Consider the following 25,346-nt stretch of genomic DNA (forward strand, 5'->3'; position numbering starts at 1 on the left):
TATCTAATAATTAAATAAGAGATTTTATTTGAGAGTAAAATTAGATTTTAAAATTTTTTTTTTCTCGTTTATCTAATTTTAACTGAAAAAATAACAGAATGACTGTTTCGTTAACAGAAAGAAAACATAAAAACATTTTAATAGGTTTCTAAAAATTTAGGGACTGACTTATTAATAATGATAATATCTAAAAATTAAATTGTAAATCTTCTTATTTTATTTACGCATGAGCTTGTAATATATGTTTTAACTATAATTACAAATTAAAATAACCAACAATTTTTAATTTTTAATTCAGTAAATATAATTACTATAAAATCATAAGAAATTACAATTTAACTATTTTGATAAATAAAAAATAAATTAATTAGTGGTGAGGCCAAGTCAAACAGAACGAAGGAAAGGGAAAGCTACGAAGCCACAAATCCCACATCGGAAGAAGACAAATGAGAGGGAAACGAGTAGCCCTATAAATTAGAGGCTAGAAGCAGCGTAAAACATACTTACCTGGACGGGGTCAATGGGCGACCATGAAGGCTCATGGCCTAGGTCAGTGACCTTCATTGCACTAGGGAGGGGTGCTGGTCTAAGGTCTCCCCAAGATGGGAGAGCCTACGTCATAATTTGTGGTAGAGGGGGCCTGCGTTCGCGCGGCCCCTACCAGTTTGAGTTCAAATTTTGATGCTTCGTGAGCTGTGGTTCTAACTCCTGAAACTTCGTCCCATGGTTGGGTATTCCATTTGTGGTACGTCGCAGGTTGTCAGTTTATTTATGAAGTTTTCCATCAAACCCCTTGCAGAGCTCTTCAGTTGCTTTAAATATGGATATCTATAGAAAATGATCCTGGGTTTCACATTTGTAGCTAGAAATGGAGTGCTGTACAATAGACAGATAGCATTGAAGACGAAAATGGGTTCATAAGCGCTTCACAAGCTTGAATTGCAATCAATTATTCCAAGTTTTTTCATGTTTGATTCTGGTAAAACTAACTATTCCTGAATTCAACTTTGACGACACTAGCGTGGGATAGCATTTGCAAATTTAGTCCCATTGAATTTCCCTGTGAAATGTCCATTCTGAAGGATTCAGTGTTGTCTTCCCATCGGCAGCTACAAGATAATACGACGAGTCCTCTGGGAATTCAGCTGGCATGGACTTCCAATGTAGAGAGGGACTCCACTCAGCTTCCTTCAGCACCTTCAGTATTTCCTCCACAACTATTTTGCTCCCTTCAGCAGCTAAATGAATTCCATCCCTGGAAGAAATGATAATTTCTAAGATTTAAACTCTTGACAAAGATCTGCAAATTTGGTTTTATGGAAAAAAAAAGAGCAAAAACTTGATTCCGAATTCATCCGCATTTTGAATGATGCTCATAACAACAATCGTATTATATGATTTGACAGGGAAATTCATCCGCATCTGTCAAGACAAGCGGATAAAATCGCTAATCTTTGCTCAGGGGTGGAGAAAAGAAGAGATTCATCTATCTAGTAATGGTCATATATAACCTGGAGACGAGTCCAGAGGATACTTAAACTCCAACATCCTCTCAACTATAAAAATATCCAATGTCCAAGTCTGTGATAAGCAAGAAAAGTGAAAGATAAATCAAACTTCTTGTGCTAAAACCATCAATTCAATTATCCCAATATGAGCAGAAATTTGGAGAGTTATCTAAGGAGTCATGTCAAGATTACACCAAGCAAAAAGGCAGACCTAATTATGGAGGGAAAGCTTCCAGTCCATGTATCTATAAGAAATATGATTCACTAGTTCACTTCTGAAGCTTAATGATAACTACAAAAACAAGATACAAAAAAAAACTTACGTAAAGCAAGCAGTTGTCCAGTCGCATCTTCTTTGAAGTGCAGAGAAGAGATCAACAACTTCCACGCCCATTTCCTGGCATAGCTCTATGCATGCTTCTGAATACTTTTGACATAACTCATTTGTTCGAACTAACTCACTAAAGATTCCACTGATTTCAAAGACAATGATTCAAGATTTTATATTTAGCAGTAGAGAAAAAAAATTAAAATTGAAAGAGAAGACATAGATTTGAATTGAATAACCTTGTGCTTGAATGGACCCTCTCCTCATCAACTGGAGGACAGCTCAGAAAAATGATGCGTGTGGTGTCAGAGAGGCTCTAAGTTTCAAACACATATGTATGAATGAAAATCAAATATTCTTCTAGTTAAAGTTCATTAAAGTCATAGATCAACATCTAAACTATGAAAGCGGACTTGAACATGAAGCAGCAATCAAGTATTTATGTGCATATAAGAGCAGCATAAGAGAACAATTTTCATTTACATTCTTGTAGTACCCAAAAGCCTCCCAATTTTATGCTGCTTATGAAGCCTATTTCAATATCAATCAAATCACTGTAGAGAGGATTTGATCTGCTTTATGAACATTATTTAGCACTGCATTCAACATTATGGACATTTTCGCAGGGAAACTTAAAAAGGAAAAAGGTAGAATTCATTCAGTAGTGGTTTCCTCATAAAAGAGATTAGAAAAAAAAGATCATGAAAATGGATGGTCCCAGAATCAGATACAAGTTTTAGTACTCAGTCCTCTGAACTATGGTAAAAATCTTGATTGCAGTGGCTGAAGCTATCAATAAAATATATGCTATGGAAAAAAGAGAGGACATTATGTATATCTTTGCTTTGTAAAAGTAGAATAATTGTATTGTTTGATAGAAGATAGAACCTTCAGATGAAGTGCAATCTTTCTCATATTCTCTATGTACTCAGGAAGTGGTACATGAGGACCTTGGCCAGATGAGTGAGGCCCCATGGAATCATTACCACCAAAGTATACAATCACCAAAGCAGGCTGTACAGAAGCATTCTACATTGGGGAGAGTACAAAAAAACTACATCAGATAATTGCACAAAAAGCTGTTAACTAAGAAAATCACTTGAATAAACCTTTATAATTTTGTATCACATGTAACCAAAAGAAGGAAGAAAACCAATAAAGAAAAGAAAAGAAAAGAAAACACTTATGATGCCCAATTTTGTTGGGGTTATAATTGAGAGAGTATTTACCAAGTTTGAATTTTTAGCATTAACTATACAATAGCAAATGCTAACCATAAGTTCCATTGTCAATGGAAAATCTTTTATGAATGTGACAGCTAAAAGGTCAGCCACAAATTTAAGCAACCATGCATGACCATTGCAAGACTAACTACATATTGATGCAATTGGGTGTTCTGTTCTTATCTGTGAATTTATACTAGGAAAATTTACTATTAGTTCCTATGGTACGAAATTAGTCTCCCTGTTTTTAAAAATGCACTAAAATATCTGTAACTAAAAAATCTATTAAAATGTCCCTCTGTCAATTTTAGTCGTTAAGTGATTTACTATTTAATTCCTATCATATAGAAAAATTCATTAGTTGGTTCGTCAGTTTTTCTTTTATATTAAGTAAGGGGAAGACTTTTCTGTTCACAATCTAGACAAATATTTTCAATTACAGAAGAAAATTGTAGATATAATCTTTTGCAGCCAATGTTACAACAGCAATACCTTTGGAAAAATTTGATTCAAGACCTCAACAGCACGCCTTGAGTTCCATCCATAGTATCCTCGCAACACTATGTCTGCCTACAACCAATTTGAACCAAAATAAGATTCGAAAAAGAAAGAACCAAAAATTGCATACAAGATTACAAGGATTTCTTGTAAAAATGGAACAGTGATAAGCCTCGCACTGCTACAGGAGCTAATATTTAATGACTAAACCAACTCAACGAGCATTTGGGTTATCAGCTAAGGGTCACGTTCCAGGGTCCCAACCCACATGATCTTCCCTTCTATGTTCCCCAAATAAACAAACAAAGACCCTCGATTTCAAATCATGAGTAAAAATGAAGTAACCAAACAGATTAAATCAAACACTTACAGTTAAATTGAAGAAATGGGAAAACAGAGGCATGAAAAATTAGAGCCATTACTGAATGAAATCATAACAAAGGAATAGAAAAATTACTTTGCGAGCGTAAATATCGGTGAGAATGGAGCCCCAACCGCCATGGCTGAAGCTGAGCTGGACAATGGAAGATCCAAAGAGAACGAACTGTGGCCTTGTTGGTCCCCCCATCTGTATGTCTATTTTTCTCAAACAAAACTCAATTTTCTTGCTCTGTTTCACACAAGCAAACTTAATGTCTCTAATGAGAGAAGTATGAACAAGATGACTTCTCCTATCTTCCAACCACCACTTTAAATAAAAGTCCTATGTTGGAAGAGACTAGAGATCTGTTGCAGGTTTGAAGCTCATAATGAAGGGCATCAACTGCACAGAGGACTAAAGAAAGAAAAAAAAAAAAGAAAGGAGTGCAAATTGCAAATTGCAAATTGCAATTGCATCACCAAATCCATGGCTATATAAATGTGCATGCAAAAGCAGTTGCATGCTTTGCTTCAAATGGACCAAACCCTTTTTTTTTTTTTTTTCAATAAAATAAAAAATATGAGTTAATTATTTTTTTTTTCAAGTTCATATGGAATCCAATTTATGGGTCCATCCATATTCTTGTGCAAAGCATTTATTTTTCTAAAATCAACTTACTCCCTTTTTCAAAAAAAAAATGAATTATCAAAAAATAATTTTAATGCTGAGTATCAATTTTTTAAATCATGCATATTTAAAAAGTAATTATTAATTCACACAACATCTAAAATTATTTTCGAATTTGTGTGTCAGTATATTAAAAATTATTTAAAATAACTTAAATATAAAATAAAATTAATACTAATCAATTTACATATTATTATAATATAAATATTAAAATAAAAAAATTTAAAAAGGAAATACATGATAGATTAAATAATTTAAGAATTTATTTTATTTTATTTTTTAAAAATTATTAAATTTATTTTTTAATCATATTTATTTTAAATTTATTAAATTTTATTAGATATTAAAAAATATTTACAAAAAATTAAACATAAAATTAAATTAATATTAATCAATTTATATACTATTATAATATAATAATTAAAATAAATAATAATTTTAAAATAATTAAATAAGAAATACAAGACGGATTAAATTAATTAAGAATTTAAATTATTATATTTTTAAAAAATTATTAAATTCTATTTTCTTAATTATATTTATTTCACATATATTAAATTTTATTAGATATTAAAAATTATTTATAATAACTTAAACATAAAATAAAATTAATACTAATCATTTTATATATTATTATAATACAAAAATTAAAATAATTTTAAAACAATAAAAAAATAGAAGGGATTAAATATTTTTAAAAAATAAAATATTATTCTTAAAAAACTATTATATTTTATTATCTTTTAAATATTATTTTTTAAAAAAATATTAAATTTTATTTGATATTAAAAATTATTTACAAAGACTTAAACATAAAATAAAATTAATACTTATCATTTTAAATATTATTATAATAAAAAAATAAATAATACTTTTAAAATAATACAAATTATTTAGGCGGATGAAATATTTTGAAAAATTAAATTATTATAATTTTTAAAAAACCTATTACATTTTATTACCTTTTAATTATATTTATTTTAAAAATATTATATTTTATTAGGTATTAAAAATATTTAAAATAACTTAAACATAAAATAAATTTAGTACAAATAATATATTTTTAAAAAAAAAAATTTTCGACTATCATTTTAAAAATTTCTCCAGAGAAATTACTATATAAAAATTTAAAGGTGTGGATTATGATTACTTAACTTTATTACATTTTTTAATTTTATTTTACAGATAAAATAATAAAAAATATAATTACATAATTTTTAATATAATTACATAATTTTTTAAATTATATCATTATGGACGGTTAAAATTTTTTACAAAAATTAACTTTTTAATCTCTTAAATTATAGTAATTTTTACAAAAATTAACTTTTTAATCTCTTAAATTATAGTACTAATTAGTTAATTTTTAGAAATTTTAAACTTTATTTAATAAAATTTCTAAATTTATAAAAATTACATAAAAAATTATATTAACAATATTACTTAATTTGAAATAATTTATATTTTTTTATTAACATTTGACATTTTAATTTATAATTTTATTTTTATATATAAAATAAAAAAATATACACAGTAAATAAGAGTTTATAGAAAAACCAGATGATTTTCTCAGAAAATAATAAAATGAAAATGGAAATCTTGGTGTGCTAGATAAGAAGAAGAAGATTATTGCGTGCTGAAGATGGAGGTGCAGAGGTGAAGGCCTATGGCAAAGTGTGGAGAAGAGAAGGAGAAGAGAAGAGCTGGACAGTGAAAAGGAAAAGAGAAGAAGAGCAGAATGAAAATTGGAAAAAAGAAGGAGATGGTGGGAGACTTGGCTTTAAAAGTCAAAGTCTTCTTGGCATGTGCATGCAGGTCCGCGTGGCTTAAAAATGTTCGGCACTATAAGTGCCGAACATTTTATTTATTCAACGCTTCGTCATAGATTCCTGACGAAATCTTGATGCTTGTCGAGGTGCCGAACACGTATGACGAAATCTTGATGCTTGTCGGGGTGCCGAACACGCGACGCATGCAACCACGGGAACAGAATAATCTATTCCCGTGGCAAAGAACAGCTTATTCGACACCTATGGCGTCGAACTCTCTATTGTTCGACATTATGGGTGTCGAATTAGCATGCTCGACAGCATGACTGGCTAACACGCTGCGTTAATACATAGGATCCAAAAATATTTTTAGATTGTGTATGAATTTATAATTATTTTTTAATTTATGCATGATTTGAAAAATTATTCTATATTAAATACATAAAATATAATAAGTTCATCAATAAATACATGGTTGAAAAATATTTATTTCAACTCAATTTACCATAAATTAAGTCGATATATATGAGTAGATTTATTATAAAAAAAATATTAAAATGAATTTGAGGGAAATTTGAATAGAGTTTGAGGGAGATTTAAATTTTAAATTTTAAAATGAATGAATTTGATAACCTTCATATCTTTCCTAGTTCAGGAATAAGGTCGGGTCCAAAGCCCATCAGATTATACGCTCGAGAGGCGACTCGACTTCACGAGCCTGGACCGGCAATGCAGGGTGATCCGGATCAGATATGAGCCCCATAAGGGAGTAGGCACAATCACTCACCAGCCCTACCCGCATGCGCTCTGGAGCATTAAATGGCCGTTACGTATGGAGCAGGTGCCTGACACGCCCGTACGTACGGGCCTGAGTGACAAGGACAGAAAACACTATATACTAGGGAGTCTTCTCTTGCAAGGGGTATCTTCTTTTTCTTCTCCTGCCTGGACTCCATTTTTATTTTCTCTGCAACTCTTGTCTAAGGACACGACTCTTATTCAGGAAACCTGACTTGAACGTCGGAGGGTCTCCTCCGGGGCATCCCCGGTGGACTCTTGACCCCTTTTCCCTTGTTTTGCAGGTCCTTTTCTCAAAAAAAACATGGAGAAAACATGGAGAGACTCATCAGAGAGCCTCATCAGAGAGCCCAAAAAGGAATCAGATCCATGTAATAGGAGACGAGGGAGAATCAGATCTATCGGATATGGAGTTCAGGGAGATTGATAGTTATCAGAGTTTGAACGTGATAATTTTCATGTGTACTCGAATCGCTAACCGCTATTATTGTGTCCAAAAATCTTAGAAAAATAATAAAAATACAGTGAAGGATAATGCTTTGATTAAATGCCTAAGTGATGGATAATAATAAAGGTGGCTAATAATAAAAGTGGGACTATTATAATTTAATTTTGCATAAAAATATATATAATATTTTAAATTAAAAATTTATGTTAATAATCATATATTTGTACATATTTAATTAATTTATATAAATGTTTAACTTAAAACTATTAATTAGAATTTTCATATAATTTTTTTTTATAAAATAAGAAATTTTCATATAAATTGAATTGATATCGAATCCACCCAAATAAATGTGAGTCAACAAACAAACCAAACTCATTAATGCAAGACTTGCTACAAGTTCTCCTACCACATTCGAACCTGTCCATTCCTACTGCTCAACCATCAGATCGTCCTTTGAGATCACCGTCCGTTACTATCAAATCTACTAAATTTAGTGACAATTCATGATAAAGGATGCCATGTCTTGCAAGTTGTTATACCTTTTACATGATAATGATAATAGATACTACTTCTGTCCTACAATATTCTAGTTCAAACCAATAAGAATAATTAATAATTTTAATTTTTAAAAAATATAATAATTTATATATAATACCCTTATATTTTTTCATATATTAATATTAAATAATTTAAAATATTAGGAGGAATAAATATAAAAAATAAAAATTAATGTTACATTAAAGTTTTTAAAATAAGAGACAAAAATTTTCTAAAACAATAATTATTGTAAAACGCATTAATTTATCATGTGAATTTAGTTAGTCTCCAGTAAGGCAAAGATTATTGGATTAACGTTCAATTTTGGAAAAGTTAATTGAGTTTATTTTTTATTTTTATTTTTATTTTTATTTTTTTATCTAAATTAGTTCGTAATTTTTAAATTAAGTTCAACTTAACTCTAAAAATAAAAAAAAAAAACAAAAGAACTTGACTCTTGGCTAAATTCATAATAAGTCAAGAAATGTACTTGACGAGGATGTGGGGTAATTTATCCATATACATCCAACTCAATGGAAACAGTCACTGCCCAACACTAACGATTTTGCACTGACGTCTGCAATAAGCTTATTGGCAACTATGGCGAGTGAACAGTAGCTTCACATGACTACATAAGCATTCCACCGATGGATTAAAAGAACCTGCACAAATATGATTTAGATGTATCTGTTTTTTGAAGGGAACAAGGGACGATTCTCCAATGATTCTTTTGTTTGTTTCCTCTCCTGAATGTCTCCAGAGCCTAGAGGAGCCAAGCACCACGCTTATTATACTATGAACCCTCAACTTGGCCACCCATGACCCAACCAGGATACCAACTCCGTTTCTTGATTGGATAAACACTAGAAAGGTGGTTTATTAGGAGTTAAAATGATCATTAATGGGCAGAGGGCGCCATAAGGGAACATCATCATGATGAAAGAACAAGTGGGACTTCTAGTTCACGCATGTAGATGGAAAAAGGTTCAAGGAGTCTAAGAAAGGAAGGACCAACCTTTTGGCGGCCAAATCGTTCAATGCATAGAACCACAGGGATGAACAAGCAAGGAAAGCTTTTTCTGCACAGGAACAGACAAGATTAGCCTTATCTTTCTGCAGAGAAAAGGGTATTTTGACGGCTCAATAGTCCATGCAATAATCGAAACAAAATTGGAAGCAATACTTGGCTTCTCTGTTCGTCTTTCTTCATTGATTTCGGAATCACCTTAGTTAATGCATGGAAAAAAGGGAACAACAAATAATTAAGCTACTACTGATAGCTAGTAATCAACAAAGGGAAAAGAAGTAATACAAACATTCATATGTTCCCTTTCACTGCCCAATCCCACCAAAAAAAAATATCAACGTTTCAACCTCTGTCCAAAACAACGCCTGCAGGCTATTGCATTCATGTATGGAGACAAAGAATAGGCGCTCGTATGGTGGGGAAAAAAATGGTAAAATAAGCTCGGTCCTTGAAAATATGTTATAGTTACTTGTAGGTTAAACCAGTCAAAGCTCTCCTGAGTTGTAAAAGCCACAATGCTATATGCATACCCAAAAGTCGAGCCTCCAGCAATAATTCTTCCAGCCATACTTGTACCTGACATAATAAGGATTTCCTTTGTAACTTCTTTGCCTCAAGAACTGCCTTGGAAGAAATTTTCCCAATAATGAAAAATGTCTCAAGAGAAGATCCCTGCAACTGTTTGCCGTGCATTACAACAAACAAAATAGTTCATCATCAAACGATAACTATTTTAAACAGAAGATTATTAAATCTATGAAAAGTGAATCTAAATAATTATCAAGTAGTGAAGAACAACGGTTAAATATATCAGCACCTCCAGATTCCCTAATCCTTTGTCTAGAAAACAACATTTCATGGACGTACCTCAGCAACATAGCTTTAACCTATTAGTAAACACCTATTCATCTCACATGTCTAAACCGATTTCCATCTTTTTAGAAATGCTACATAATATCTCAAGAAGTGCAGTTGTTCCAGGCTACTGTCATCACTGTGCTTTAGAGTTGAACATCATCAGTGTTAAGCATCTACAAACCTGTAAGGATGTTCCTCCCATGTTTTTACCCAATTAGCAAGCCTCATGGATGATAAAGCATAAAAAATAATCTAATTCCTTCAAAAATAACTGATCAAGAGATAACTCTCCCATCCTGTGCCATTTTCTTTCCTATTTGGATGAGTAGATGGACAAGCAAAGACAACGCATCCATGGCAGAAACTAATTTTATTTGGCTCCTGTGTTAACTTTTAGAGGACATCCATTCATGAAAACATGCAAGCCACTTAAAAATGGCAACAATGAGATTTAGCAATTTAAAATACCAGGGAATTATTCACTGCTCGTAGACAATCATTTGTCTTTAGCATTAGCAAAATCACACGTGGTAGCCTCCTAAGGAGTTCTGAGATTTGAGAGAAATACTGAGATGCATACATCTGCAAAAAATTGGAAAGCAAGTAAAAAACTAGATACCATTCAATTCATCATCATAACAAGAAATTGTCAATATCATAGCCAAAAAGCTTCTTCAGAAGAAATTCTTTTATGCAAAAGTCTAGTTCATAGAATAAACAATCGACTAACTGGACCTGCAATTCTGAGCGCTCACTGTCATTGCCTTGTATGACTAAATGATCAAGAGCTGGATCAACAACCCTATTCCAGGGCTTCATAGTAAGAATTCCTGCAAATAGTGCATATAGATCCTCTCCAGCACCCAGTTTAACACTATTTTCCTTTATTGACTTGGCATCAGCAAGTATCAATGCCTGTGGAAAACATCATAAATTATAAAGTTACCATCTAGTTCTAGTCGCTAACAATGGAAAATGCAAGGACACTAATGATGAAAGAATGGTTTTCAATAAAATCAGCAATTCACCTTCCAAAGCGAAGCATAATTATATCTAGTATTGAAGTCAAGTTCTTTATACAGTCCATGGTCCAAGAGAATTAATTGTGGTTTTCTCTTGCCTATACAAAAGGGAAAACGATAAGCATGAGCACTTAGAATTTAGAAACCAACTGAACATTGTGGACGACGTAAGATTTATGAAGAAGAGCATTGCATGAAACATTTTCCAAAATAGATAGTACCAGTCAATGAATAAAGAAGCTCTCAAGATAAATGGGCTACAGAACTGTGGGTATAACATTTCTACATTTTTCAAGATGATAAAAACTACAAAACCAAATGCCTCTCTACCCCTTTCACCAGGGTAGGAAAGACAGAAGGTTGGCGCAAGAAAACATCATTATAAAAAGGAAACAGCATTTTTACAAGCTCTGTGTTTCTAAAGCTTCCCATGGATATATTGAAGTTTTAAGTGAATTTAACAATTCATATTAGCAGGCCCATCAGATATGCAGCTGAAACTTCCTCAAGTAGATTAGAGTTCAGCCCGTCAAGATGATACAGCATAGGATACTAACACGACTATTATATGCTTCCTTAGTCTAATAACACATAGAAACATTTCAAAAGTTCTAACATGGTATGTTCAAACATTTAGACATTGTTGAGTTCAAATATTAAAATGAATGTGCGCTTCTATGCTTAAAAACTGTGTAAGTTTCTCCACCTAAGCTTCTGTAGTTGTGGCTGATATTCACTAAAACAGATCACACTACATGAGGCCTCCTGCAATGGTGGCTCCAGAAATATATGTATGCAGCATCCCGTTGCACTTGCAAGGAAACTGTTTTTGCAACTTGAACCCATGATCTCCAAGTCAAAATGGAGCAACCTTACCTTACTGATCCAGCCTCAAAGTAAAACTAAAATAAAATTCTAGATGCGACAACCGTTTGGAATTACACGAGATGCTCGATGGCAATTCACCATAAAGAAGACCCACCTAAAAGGCTCCTTTTACCAGAAGGCAAAGGGCGAACTAACAAGTTAGCAGCATGAGGGTCACAGTGAACAAAACCATGTTTGAACATCATCTCTGCAAAAGCTTGACTAACCTGCACAAAAAAAAAAGTGAAAAATTAGCAGTCTTACTATCCCAAGGATATTAGAGTCAAATATTGGCCTTTGCTGAATGCCAATGATACAAGTACGAGAACTTACCAAACTCATCTAAAACTATTGGATAAGGAGTAATTGCCCACCTCCATATAAGCTGTGAATGTATACAAATCAAACAATTGTCCTAAAATTATGTTCCTATCACCCAATTATTTCTTGCTTTCCTTCACCCAAAATCAGCACAAAAACATGTTCCGTGAATCAACAGTAGTAGAGTATTTGCCACGTGTCACATATAATGTAATTCATCCAAGAATTATCAATTCTAATAAATCTTTCTTTCTTCCCCCCCACCTCTCTCTAATTCTGACTACTCACAGTTCTCCCCTTTCTTTCTATATCTATTTGGTCTCTTTCTCTCTCCTTTCCTCTCTTTCTGACTCATTAGGAACAAAATTTTTAACAATTGGTATCAGAGCAAGATCACGTATGGGAGTCGGATAATTTTTAGTTATTGGCAGTCAGAATGATGACCAGATCTGTAGTAGTTGGTCAAGAAATGGTCAAGGTTGCAGAATTGGAGGAACTGGTGAAAAAGCTTCAGGATGAAATTCATAGAAATGGCAAGGAATTCAATCTGTAATACTATGGAGCAAAAGTGTAAGAATCTCATGCAAAATACTAAAAGTTAGAATCATATCCAGGAATACCCTTCCCAAGGCAACAGTAAATATCAAACGTGCCAAATTACCTAATCATGTCTCCTACAAAACAAGTAAAACGAACCCTTATTATCAAGGTCATTAACTTACTAATTTTGCAACTTCAGTAGGTTGAATTCCAAGTCTTTCAATGGCCTTCACATCATTCACTTGGGCAGCATCCATAAATTCCATTGTTAACAACTTTGAAGTACTCAAATTCCAATGAACTTTTGGTGCATAGACATAGTCTGCAATGTGAGGAGATAGCTTCTGAAAATTTTCCAAACATTTCTCACTATTCCTGGCCTCAACCAAAAAATCCAGCTCCTGATGGTCACATGTATAGCCAACCAAAATAATGAGCCATCTTTTTTCATCAGTCATCTTATGAAGTTCACAAAAAAACTTGGATAATTATCCAAGATATAAGCAAGCAGAAACAGAGAGGGGGAGCGGAAGATAAAGAAGAGAATAAAACAATTTCTCTCACCAATTTCTCAAAGAATTTGTAATAAATGTAGGCTGTAGAAATCCAAAAATCTTTATAATTATGTTTTATTTAAGGAATCTTTATTAATGTTAAACCTACTTGCCTTGGGTAAACTTTCACGTATTTCAGCAACCAACCATCTGCACAGGAAGCAAGGAACTTTCAATTAACTCTGGCTGTGCAAGACCAAAGTATTGCCTACTCATAAACAGGTAGGAGAAGCTGCATCTACTAATATGAAAAGAACACATATGCATTCAAATATACAACCAAAACTTCTGTAGACATTTTCATTTATCATGCATTATTAAATGCAAGGCCACCAAGCAGTGTCCACCTGTTAATAAAGGGAAGTCCGTATGAATACAATGCAGTAACTGGTATCACAGAACCATCAATTGTAAAACCCCACACGACATTAAACTCCACCTCAATCCTAAAGGCTAAATCTAGTTGGTATAGTCTATAACAACCCATCAACAATGGATACCTGTAATCAAACGAAGGGAAAAACCAATGTAGGGTATTCACAATCAATTCCACACCAGCACGATCTGCAGCTGCAGTATCTGTCATGTGAATGTGCTGAACCTGAATATCCAGAAAATGATATAGCAAAGTTGTGCCTAAATACACCTAATTTATATCAAATTTGATTCCACCAAGAACATAAGAAACCTATTGGCTGAAATATAACAAAAGAAAAACCTTCACAGCAACTTTTTGGCCATTAGTTGTCCGAGCAACATGAACTTGAGCTAGTGATGCACTTGCTATTGGAACAGGGTCAAATTCATTAAAAATCTGTGCATGAGAAGTACAGGGTTCAATATCAAGAACTGAAGAACAGAATCTCCACTAAGATAAATGACATAAGAACAATGCTGAAGGTGCATGTAGCACTCACAAAGCACCAAAATCACATGTGACATTCAAGTTAAACTGAACAGATGCAACCTTGCAGTTGGAATGCACTGCATGTTTCATGCATTTGCATGGTCTTTCCAATAAAAACTATGACAAATGGTGCATACTTTATCTGGGGTTTCTCCAAGCTCTTGCTTGAATACTTCACACACTTGATCATATGAAGAAACTGGACATTTGTTCAACATTGACTCCCTCATTGTCTGGACATACTCCTGGGGAACTAAATATTCCTGCACAAAGAATAACTTACTTATCATCTATAGACTGTATTTGACTAAGGACATAATTACCAAATAATGCATCCCAAACAGTTAAAGCTGACATTGGATTGGAAACATACCAGTTGTCCAATGTGTTGACCAAGCTTGATATATATTCCCCCATTTTTGAAACATAGTTCCTGAAGTTTATGTGCGGACCTTAGGTGAACCTTATGTTTGACTTTAGACCTCTCCACACTTCCTTCTGGTAGTCCCCACAATGAATATTGATAATCTAGTCATAAAAGTGGACATAGTTACAAATATATACTAGACAAATCCATTATTCCATATTGTCTACATGAGCGAATGCAAGTAAGAGAAAATTATAATCCTACATATACAAAACGTTCACAACTATAGAAAAACTTGTCACATACATTCACACTGTAAGAATAGTTGAACAAAACTCCACCACAGTGGTTTAAATAAGGCTGTAGTTGGGTCATGTTGAACGGGTTAAAATAAATGCTCAACTGAACAATGTTATTGGTTTTCACTTTCTTCAAACTGACATTGAACTTTGGAAGGGATACACTAAGAGATTCTTTTTCGTTGGTTTAAAATTGGTTTCAGTGAGCAGGAGGCACGAGCACTATGCTTTCTCTCAATTACTTTTCTCTGATGATGATAACCAATGTTGTCGGTCATGGAATGGACCATGCCTTTTATTACACTTCTTTTGCTGCAACCGGAAAGCCCCCTCAAATTATCTATTTCATAGGATTTGACCATCTTGGAAAACCAACCTGATACTGATATTCTTCTATGTTATGAGATAGTTTAAGACAAGCTATGAAGAGTGAAATCCATGGTTAATGGTGAACAATCCTGCAAAACTTCTTCAATTCTTTTTCTTTTTGGGTGTGTGTATTCTTCTTGAAAGTAGAGCTTAGAGAGCTTTATTAAGGAGAGAGCTTTATTAAGGCTTTTTCTTTGAAGAACAAGAGATTATTTGCGGAAGATTTTGATTAATTGACCCACAACCAAACTGGAGCATCGGTTTATTCACTTAAAACCATTCGTAAAAAATTTAAGGGAAAATTACTACTTAGTCCTTATGGCATGATAAAAATCATTAGTTGATCCCTTTATTTTAAAAAATACATTAAAACGTCCCTGGCATTTTAAAAAATCTACTAATTAATTCCTCCATTAATTTTAGTCATTGTGTATTTTACTGTTTAGTCCCTATAGTTTTGAAAAATTCATTAGTTATCCCTTTAAAAAGTCTACTAATTAATCTCTCTATATGAAGTATTTTAAACTTTTTTATAATACTTAACGGTAAAAATAAATGGAAAGACTAAATAATAGACATTTTAAAATATCAAGGATGTTTTAATGCTTTTTTTTTAAATAGAGAGACCAACTAGTGAATTTTGGCATACCATGTAGACTAAATAATTAATTTTCCAAAATTTAATGACAACTTGGCATGCTAGGAACCGGTTTAGTCTGTTTGGCAGGTTAAGTGAGTTCAATGAACACCCTAGGTTTAAAGTCATCCTCTAACTTGTTAATGTGAAATACTGAAATCAATAAGGAAAAAAAATACAAAATGCTAAATTCTGAAAATTACATCATCCTTCGTGCTTCATTAAGCAATCCAATATGACAAACAAGGAACTAAATGAAACCAGATTAAAGCATTCTCCGTTCCAGCAACCAAAAGGAGTGAGCATACTATACAGATAATCTCGCATACAAAGCAGCCATACGAATCAAAAAACCTAAAATTTGTGACCAAATTAGTTGACGAACACCTTTACAAATATAAAAAATTCACAACTGCATTGCTAAAAACCTATCTAAACTCAAAATTTTATGGTTGGGTTCAGAATGTAAAGCATCAATGAGCGTGTTACACTAAGAATTTAGCTCTGAAGTTGAGAGAAGCAGAAAATTTCATGAAGAGAATTTCATATACGAGATATAAATAAAAGTCGAGGCTTTTTGGAGATACCAAAGACAATGGAAGCGGCAGTTATGGTATCGCGAGCGAGGCGGACAGGGACAGTGGTGCAGAGCTTCAGAGTAGTCGCTGGATCTTCGGAAGTGGCGATGGTAGCTGCAGCACTACCAGTGAAAATCGCAGAAGCTGCAATCGCGAGCTTCGCCCGGCTGCGCCATAGAGATCGCGTGGCCATTCTCCCTCTAATTTTCTGAAGACGCGGTAAATACAAGCAAGCGCAACTAACTCCCTCCACTCCGGGTGCTTAGATGCAATAAAATAACGACAGCGTTTGGGAAATTACTATGCACAGCCCTGTGAGTAGCGGGACACTCGCATATAGGTGGGTCCCAAATCTCACATATAGCTTTTATATGTAAAAATGTATTTTTCCAAAGTCTTCAACGACAACGTTTTGCAGAATTTTTCTGTGCACACCCCGCGCTGAGTGGCTCGGACCCTTGCATATGAGCAGAGTCCCACAACGGCACAGACTCACCTCTAGCTTAGTCTTACTAAAGTTATTGATTTTTTTTTTTAATTGGGAATTGGGGATTGAATTAATTCAATTAAAAAATTTTAATTTCTCATAAAATGTTAACTTTTTATTGATATTTTTTCTTAACTTTATGGAAAATCAAAGCCTCTTCTTTTTTTAGTGTCTAACCCAATTAACCATTTAAAAGTAAAATTAGACAGAAATCGAAGTTCATGATAACTAGCCCACATGTGCTTTGAAGCTTCAATCATCTATAATCAAGTGTTTATAAAGTAGTCTCTACGATGTGAAAATCGTAAACCTAAATACTAGATAATCATAGCGAAGAAGTGGGAAGGAAGAGCAATTGAGAAAACCAAGATCAGGGGATGGACCAAAATATAACACTAGAGAGAAACATTACAACTCAAGTGATACAAATCCTGTATCTATATATATATCAGCTCTACCTTGCAAAGCCACAACAAATAATATTGCTCTATGGGACAAATGATGTTAAGAAACTTAAGGCATATGCGCAGGCAGCAAGGCCGACCCTGTTTTTGGTGTTGAAGGCTGGTTTGCATTCAAGAATTATCTTCCATTCATGGCCAGCTCTTAGCATGTGACTTCTATGAGGTGGATCACTTGCCAGCGATATGGAGATGTTATTAAAAATCAAGTGTGCCAGTTTTGGAGGATCCAGAACAACTACCAGATGTTCCATACGAAGCCCCACTTGAACCATCAATAGGAGCTTGATTTAGACATTCTAAAACCAAAAACCTGCGCTTTTGCAATTTTATTGAGAATGTCGTTGCCTCAAGAATCAGAGGAACCTGTTGTCAAAGATGAAATAAGTAAGACACTGAAGTTGAAGCAACAACAATGAACAAAATATCAAACAGGTCTTTTGCATAACCAACAGTTCATCAGTAAATAAATTGTACAGATTGGCATGGCACTCTAAGTGGAACTCTATATTGAAAAATAAATAAATAAATAGTAAAAGCCTTCTTCCCCGAACATAAAGAGAGAGAGGAAGAATAAAACTTGTTTCATATAATATTCAGGGTCTTTCAACATTAACGTGCAACAATAACAATGAACTGAAATGGAAAATAACTTGTTTCTGGTCTAACCATAAAGCCATTGGCAATCAGTTAAATTATCAAGCATTCAAATGTAATCACAGTGAGATACATGGAGGGTTATTGCATACAAGGATGCCCAAGTGTAAACACCAAGCACCACAACAAAGAGGAAACTGTATAGTCAAATTTGCATATGATTACAGCAAAGCACATTAAAACAGTACCTGAGTATTGATTCGCGCTACTTTGTATACATTAAGGAAGCCAACCATGTCTTGGTAACCAGTAAGGAGTTTTGCCAGTTCCTTATCATCATCTAGGAGAAACCAAGAAAACCTTTGGTTAGAAGTTTGAATAACAATAGACTTGAACAATGCAATAGCACATGTGAAAATCAATAACCTGGGATTGCTTTGACAGAAAGTAAAATATCTGCCATGTGCTGCAATCTTTTACAGAAGGTTTCTGAAAGAAGAGAAGGTGGAAAGGTAACAACAGCAACTGCATTTGCAGACCACAGCATGCTTTTCAGATAACCAATAAAGGAAAGCACATCCCATTCCTGCAATAATAATATCTTACAAAATGTAAAACGGGTAATGTCTCTAGTCCTGAAACTCTAAGCATAATGGATTAGGAACAGGAAAATGAAAAATGAAGAGTGCAACCATAATTCTCAACCATATAAAAAGTGGCAAAACACAAGACTGCTTTAACCTTTCCAGATTGGAAACCAATAATAGCTTCAACAGTTAAACAGAGATGCCCCTGCAAACTACAAAATAGAATCTTAAGATAATTAAGAGACGTGCAAAATATAATTGCTACATACCGTGTTTGAATATTCACATTGTGGAGCACATAATGATTGAATTGCAATACGACCAACAGAAGATATGCTGCCATCTTTTCTGAAGATGATAATAAACAACAGTTAGTAAGAACAGCATGGGAAAATGATAGGGTTGGGAACTTGATGAATATATTTCTAGAAAAGACAGAAAAATAATGGTGGATCATGTAATGCTATATATTCAATAAAAATGGCAGAATGCCTTTTGATATATTGTTTGTGTTAAGAACTAACGATACAACCAAAGAAGAAAGGATTAAAATGGCCATGAAGACCCCCAAGAATTCAATTCCCAAACCAGCAAGGCTAGCCCCAGCTTATAGCTGCAATTACAACCAGAAAGATCCCTTTCCAATCTCCTCTTCCTCTATTTATACAAATTTCTGCTCTCTTTGCCAACTGTCCTGTCACATGTTTTCACCCCCAATTCTTTCCAACAAACCTTATCCTTTCTGTTATACTATATTCTAAAATACTTTTTTATTCATATCATTACTACCCCTAAAAAACTAACTTTGTCCTCAAGCCTGAATGATTGCAATTGACTTATCTAATAGGCTCTTTCCATCCACACTGTTATGGTAATACGCAATCATCGGTAACATTTAACCAAATGGATAGTACCGGCTGAAAAGAATTTCCACACAACCATAAGCCCATTGAAGCACTTGATTCAATTGATCAGAAAGGTTAATAGGAACTATTTCGATGCTTTAAACCATCCCCACTGGAACAATAATCAATTCAAAAGTAGTAAAGCAATTTGCATTTCCCCTTCCTGACTTCACCAAGTCAACCATCTTGAAAAGGAAAATAGCCATAACCCATCAATTAATTTGTCCTCATAAAACTTACTAGCAATCCACTGTGGTAATCTCAATGGAAAGTCAATTAAACATAAACCCTCCCTATCGTGAAAGACATACAAGAAATCAATGAAAGATGAGACCCACCAAATCTGGTTGCTAACTTGAGATGAAGATCCTTCATTGTTGCACCTCTTAGGTTACATTTTAGTTAAAAACTTTAGGCCTCCTTGGCCTTTGTAAAAGATAAAATTATGAAAATATTCACTGAACATATAAGAAATGTTAAAAGAGATGTTGAAGAGAACACCGATGGTTGATTGAAGTGAAAATTTTATGCGTCCAATCAGAAGGGAAAAAACCCAATTGTTCCACAACAGTATGAGGATCGAAATTAAGAATAAGATTGCACAAGCTAGATCATAGACCCATTGAGAACACAATAGCAAAAGGAGTCCACCACAATCCAATTTGCAAATAATGGAAAAATACATCAATGTGCTCACTTCGAATAGTTGAAATAAATTGCGACCGAATCGTTGAATCTTTTATGCATGTCAAACGAAAAAAAAATCCTGACCTTCTTGATTCACCATGCAACTGCTTGTGAAACAAACTTCTGATAATAGAGACAACATAGCTTCATGCATAGATGATAGCCCAATCCTCCTATCAGGAAGAACAAAGCGACAATCCCATGAAGCATAGCTAGATTTTGGTATCTGTGCTGCTATTGAATGAAGAGACAACAAAAAATAGAGTGGGTCTGGAGGTTTGGGAGAAGGCCTTTTAAAATATTAACCGGACAAAAATGGACCGACTAACAATTTATTTCCATGGGAAATAGCGGGCAGCATTTCAAGTAAATCAATTCTCAACCCAAGTCCATCACCATTCTCCATCTTCCTCAGCAAATCCCAAACAGAGAGCAACAAAGCAAACTCAACTGCATCGTATTTAGAAAGCTGCATAGTTGCAACCACTCATGGAGGTCCTTCTGTGCTCCACTAATCAAACAACTCCAAAAAGCATCTTCAAAGAAGTTAAACTCCATTATTGCAGAAGGGTCAAACCCTTCCTCAATCTCTGTTCTTGAGCCTTTCAATTCATCAGCGATGAAATCTGCAGGGGAATGGTTGTCGTTAACTTTACCAAAATGCTGCAACTACTCATACTTGTATCATTTCCAAAAAGGAAATGGATTCTGTTTTCGTAGCCCACGAAACCAGTCAAAAAAAGGTCCCTCTAAGCTAGAAAGAATCTTGTAGATCTTCATCTCGCCATGAGTGCCAAATTTTTCAAAGTATTGCTTTGCATGAACAATCCACTCATTCAAATCTTGGCCATGGAATTTAGAAAGTTCAATGTTGCTGGTGAAGGATTGTACGTCCTGCAGAAACAGATCTCTATCACCAGATTAGTTACTGGGCTGATGTGGATGAAGATATCGATGGATAGCTACTTCATTCCCAACTACTGCTTCCTTCAATAACAGTTCAATAAGTAAATGTTTGATTCTATGAAATTTTTATTCTAGCTCACAATGGCAGGTGTTTAGGTTTTCTTGGAAGTCTCTCATGTTCCTCTTTATCTTCTCTAATCTCTTCTCTATTCTGTTTTCCATTGTATATTTTGAAGAGCTAGTAGTGGCAGGTCGAACCAATTGATAGGGTTAGGAACTTGACGAATATATTTCTAGAAAAGACATAGAAATAGTGGAGGATATGTAATGCTATATATTCAATAAAAATGGCAGAATGCCTTTTGATATATTATTCGTGTTAAGAACTAACGATACAATCAAAGAAGAAAGGATTAAAATGGTCCTGAAGACCACTAGGAATTCAATTCCTGAACCAGCAAGGTTAGCCCCAGCTTATAGCTGCAATTACAACCAGAAAGATCCCTTTCCAATCTCCTCTTTCTCTATTTATACAAATTTCTGCTCTCTTTGACAACTATCCTGTCACATATTTTCACCCCCAATTCTTTCCAACAAACCTTATCCTGATAGGAATATGGAGTTTATATTTGCTAACAGATTTTGAGTTCTTTGGAATTGTAACATGTGGTGGCTGCCATTTCTATTTTTGGAACAGTATCACCGAAAAGAATGAAGAGGTAACAGACATAAAGGAAATTATCTATTAATGTGGAACCTGTGCTTCATTTAAACCTATTCAGAATTGCAAGATGTTTGATCTCTTTCTTAAGACCAACTATGTCACATGTTCAATCACATGCACAAACTAACATTCAAGCATGTATAAAGTCTCCAGCCAAGATGACAAAGCATGAAATGCATCTCACTAAACCACTTCAGATATATGGACCTAATGTGATAAACCAGATTCGATTTACAAGCTAACTGATCAAGTAGCATTTGGTTTTACCTACGAAATTGAGCTAAAAATTGGGTACAACGGTCCCGCAAAGCAGCAAGATTTGGAGAATCTTTGACACTAACACAATCCACACACTGTCCACTGAAAAAATGCCTCTCCAATGGCTTCCGCAAGTCAAAGTCATTGCAGAACTCTTGCTTACTATCTGCATTAAAATAGTGTAAGAAGGCCCATCTAGAGGAATAATAAACTGCCTGGGCCTAACATAAAACCAAAAATGGTATCTAATCAATGTTAAGCTCACTGAAAACTAGTGATTCTGCTTGCTCAGGTAACATGTTTACTTTAAACCACTAGCTTGAAACTGACCCACAAAATTTAAGGCTCAACATTAATATTATCCAACAATGCCAAGCAGTGTCAGCTTACTAGACCTATAAATGAAATGCAGAAGATTGGAAACTGGTCTTACCTCTGTGGCCATCAAAACTCTGCTGATTTTCACCAAAATACTTCTTATACTGCCAAGCTATTCTCAATCCCTTGTCCTGCAATTTGTTAAGATTATATGCATACTCAAGCCATCTTTTAATCATATAAGCTTTCCAAAAGAAGAAGAAGAAGAAGAAGAGCAGGTTAAAATCAATTGACAAAGAGGAGCACCTGTTCTGGATCATGATTTCGCAATTTGCCATCTTTTGACGAGGAGGGGCTAGGCAATGTACCCAAAAATCCTCTCGGGTCTTTGGAGGAACTAGCATAAAGAAGATGTTGGTTCTGAACAAGTCCTTGAGACATAAAATTCCTCAATAGAAGCATGTGATGAGGTGCTTCTGCATCCTCCATCACCATAACTAGACTTCCCAAAGGAATCCCACCACCAAGTATCTCTAAACATTAGGGACAGGAAAAAATAAGTTACTGTCTAGGCAAGCAAAAATCATCTGAAAAGAAAATGAAATATATATATATATATACACATAATTTTCTCCACTGTTATTCAGTAGAAAGAAGTCTGAGAGAGCAGGAAAAAAAAGAGAGAAACAGGGCAGAACATTACTGTCAAGATCAGATATCCCAGAAGAAACAAAGAATGTGCCATTGGGTCCACACTTGACTCCGGGGATCTGAGACGAAGACACACTCAGTACATTGCGAGTGAAGCTACTGGTCCGAGTCTTAGTTGCAGCCATTAGTGTATCACAAGTAAACTCTCTCTCTCACTAAGTTGCAGTATAGCAGGAGCCCTGAAACTGCAATTCCCAGTTGGTAACATAATCAATATGCTATCAAAAGCAATTCTCAAGTATAACCGAAAGAAATTTTCAATAAATAAAACAGCAGCAATTCTCATAATTTTTTCTTCGAATAGGCTGGTGTGCAATAGAAAGAAGACTTCCTAACAAAACAAGTTTTTCTATTAACAGCAAAATAACTAAAAATTCCTTTTTTTTTTCTTGTTTTCCATCGCTTTCTATCGTAAAAAGTCTCACCTTGTCACGTTCTTGCGCCAAAGGGATCGCTCAGCGGCAAAGGTTTCTCTTCAGTTTTCGCTTTTCAGTTCTGCTCAGTGGTCTTCGAACGAAAACAGCAAGTCGGCATCCCGTTTCTCCGATTCACAGTTGCTGCACATAAAATCGGCGCACTTTAGTAAAGTGGGCTAGAAAATTGTTTCAGAGTGGGCCTTTCGGGTCTGACTCGCATTGGTCCTTAACGTTTTGTTCGGAGTTCAACATGGAAAATAGAAAAAATAATTTTTAGGGAGGTACAGTTGAAAAATATGGTGTAATTATTTTTAAAAAATTTTATACTTTAAATATATTAAACTTGATTTTAAGTTCTTTTTTTCTGGTGAGAGTTGATCAGTAGCTTAGTTTCAATGTCGGACACCTTGTTAGAGGCAAGGATGGCTCCTCATATAATTTTTTGTGGGTTTATTCTTTCTCCCGTTTGAGTGAGGGCATGCATATAATTTTATTTTGTAGTTGTTTGATTAAACAGATTGTGCTGTTAGCGATCTTAGATTTTAGCAATCGCCTAAAAGTGTGCGGCACTCGACTTGAACACCTTCAAGTAAGCCTTAAGAATCATCGGGTACCTTGTGAATATGAGTACTCTGATTAGTGAAAGATTATATAAACAAACAATGTAACCAACAGGCAGCACTCCATCAAAAGCCTCATAATAGGTATAAAATATAAGAACTAAATATGAAAATTTATGAACAGACTACTTATTTTATTTCAAGAGTAAAATAATAATTATACATTATTATTGACGCAATCGTTATAATAATTCTCACCTCTTGTAGACAGAATATTATGGTTTTTTTTTTTTAAATTTCAAGTTAAAGATATCGTTAGATCTATATATATAAAATCAGGAATAGAATAAAATTTAAATTAGATATCATTTAAATTCTTTTTTTTTTTAGTTTTTAGTGTCACTTTTTTTGAATCAAACCAGAAAAATTAAATCATGATCGAAAAAGACTTTCCTTCCTTTTATATAACATCAAATATACATCACACCGGTTTATTTTGCTATTTATGATTTTTCTGGTTTTTCGTTTTTTTTTGTTTTTTTAAATTTATTTTAATAATAATTTTAAATTGAATATTCAACATTAATAACTTGAAAAAAAACAAGATAATATAACTTAACTAAAAATTCACTAACTAATAAAAGTCCAATTTTATAAAATAATTCTCATATAACATAGGAGAAAGTCAATTTATTGTAGCCCTTCTTTAGTTCCAGTCGCAAGGCATATTCTCCACCCCCACCCTCTGTTTGCGGAAAAAAAACAAAGGTTAATTTTTTATTTTTTATTTACCTGTGAATCAAGTCCTATTACCCATGACTCAATCAATGACCTAATGAGTTGTGAATTATGCATCAAATTTAGTTAACGCGTGATATGCCCATACGTCAACAAAATAAATAGAAAATTGAATTTTTAATTTATTAATATTTAAAATTTATTGATTTGATTAATTTATATTTATATCATAAAAAATTTAATAAAATATTATTTCCAAGTTATAAAAGTATTTTATAATAAGAATTAGAATTTGATATGTTTTTTATGTAAAAAATAGAGAAATTAAAAATTAAGATGTTACACTGAGAATCCAAATTTAACTAAATACATTTATTTTGAAACTAAATTCATAAACATTCAATTTTATTGATTATTAAACTAATGCTATCTTATTCAACTTAGAGAGTTGCATGTGATGATATTTATGTGATTTCTTATAAAAT

General features: G+C 33.7%; 3 protein-coding genes and 1 non-coding gene across 4 annotated transcripts; 1 reads left to right on the forward strand and 3 right to left on the reverse strand.

Annotated features, from left to right (window-relative positions):
- The first annotated feature begins 499 nt into the window (after positions 1–499).
- Positions 500–661, forward strand: LOC122724963. Its single transcript, XR_006352413.1, has one exon. It is a non-coding gene; the product is annotated as a U1 spliceosomal RNA (small nuclear RNA).
- A 238-nt stretch (positions 662–899) lies between these two features.
- Positions 900–4,365, reverse strand: LOC110624141 (GDSL esterase/lipase CPRD49). The gene is made up of 6 exons (XM_021769248.2): positions 4,015–4,365; positions 3,552–3,629; positions 2,725–2,865; positions 2,076–2,152; positions 1,832–1,981; positions 900–1,255 (listed from the first exon to the last, which is right to left on the reverse strand). Exons 1-6 carry the CDS (start codon positions 4,123–4,125, stop codon positions 1,042–1,044), a joined length of 771 nt encoding a protein of 256 aa, XP_021624940.1. The 5' UTR covers positions 4,126–4,365; the 3' UTR covers positions 900–1,041.
- A 5,044-nt stretch (positions 4,366–9,409) lies between these two features.
- LOC110625125 (putative ABC1 protein At2g40090) lies at positions 9,410–16,770 on the reverse strand. Its single transcript, XM_021770668.2, has 12 exons — positions 16,516–16,770; positions 14,630–14,784; positions 14,394–14,519; positions 14,068–14,163; positions 13,850–13,950; positions 13,463–13,499; positions 12,978–13,196; positions 12,050–12,161; positions 11,074–11,165; positions 10,781–10,960; positions 10,514–10,627; positions 9,410–9,865 (listed from the first exon to the last, which is right to left on the reverse strand). The coding sequence occupies exons 1-12, from the start codon at positions 16,697–16,699 to the stop codon at positions 9,653–9,655; spliced, it is 1,629 nt and encodes a 542-aa protein (XP_021626360.1). The 5' UTR covers positions 16,700–16,770; the 3' UTR covers positions 9,410–9,652.
- Positions 16,771–17,371: 601 nt separating this feature from the next.
- LOC110623907 (elongator complex protein 4) lies at positions 17,372–24,026 on the reverse strand. The gene is made up of 9 exons (XM_021768929.2): positions 23,573–24,026; positions 23,140–23,332; positions 22,743–22,969; positions 22,552–22,627; positions 22,128–22,284; positions 18,908–18,986; positions 18,478–18,637; positions 18,300–18,391; positions 17,372–17,820 (listed from the first exon to the last, which is right to left on the reverse strand). The coding sequence occupies exons 2-9, from the start codon at positions 23,270–23,272 to the stop codon at positions 17,653–17,655; spliced, it is 1,092 nt and encodes a 363-aa protein (XP_021624621.1). The 5' UTR covers positions 23,273–23,332; positions 23,573–24,026; the 3' UTR covers positions 17,372–17,652.
- Positions 24,027–25,346: the final 1,320 nt, after the last annotated feature.

Source organism: Manihot esculenta, chromosome 10 (assembly GCF_001659605.2).
Source record: "Manihot esculenta cultivar AM560-2 chromosome 10, M.esculenta_v8, whole genome shotgun sequence".
NCBI classification, from domain to species: Eukaryota; Viridiplantae; Streptophyta; class Magnoliopsida; order Malpighiales; family Euphorbiaceae; genus Manihot; species Manihot esculenta.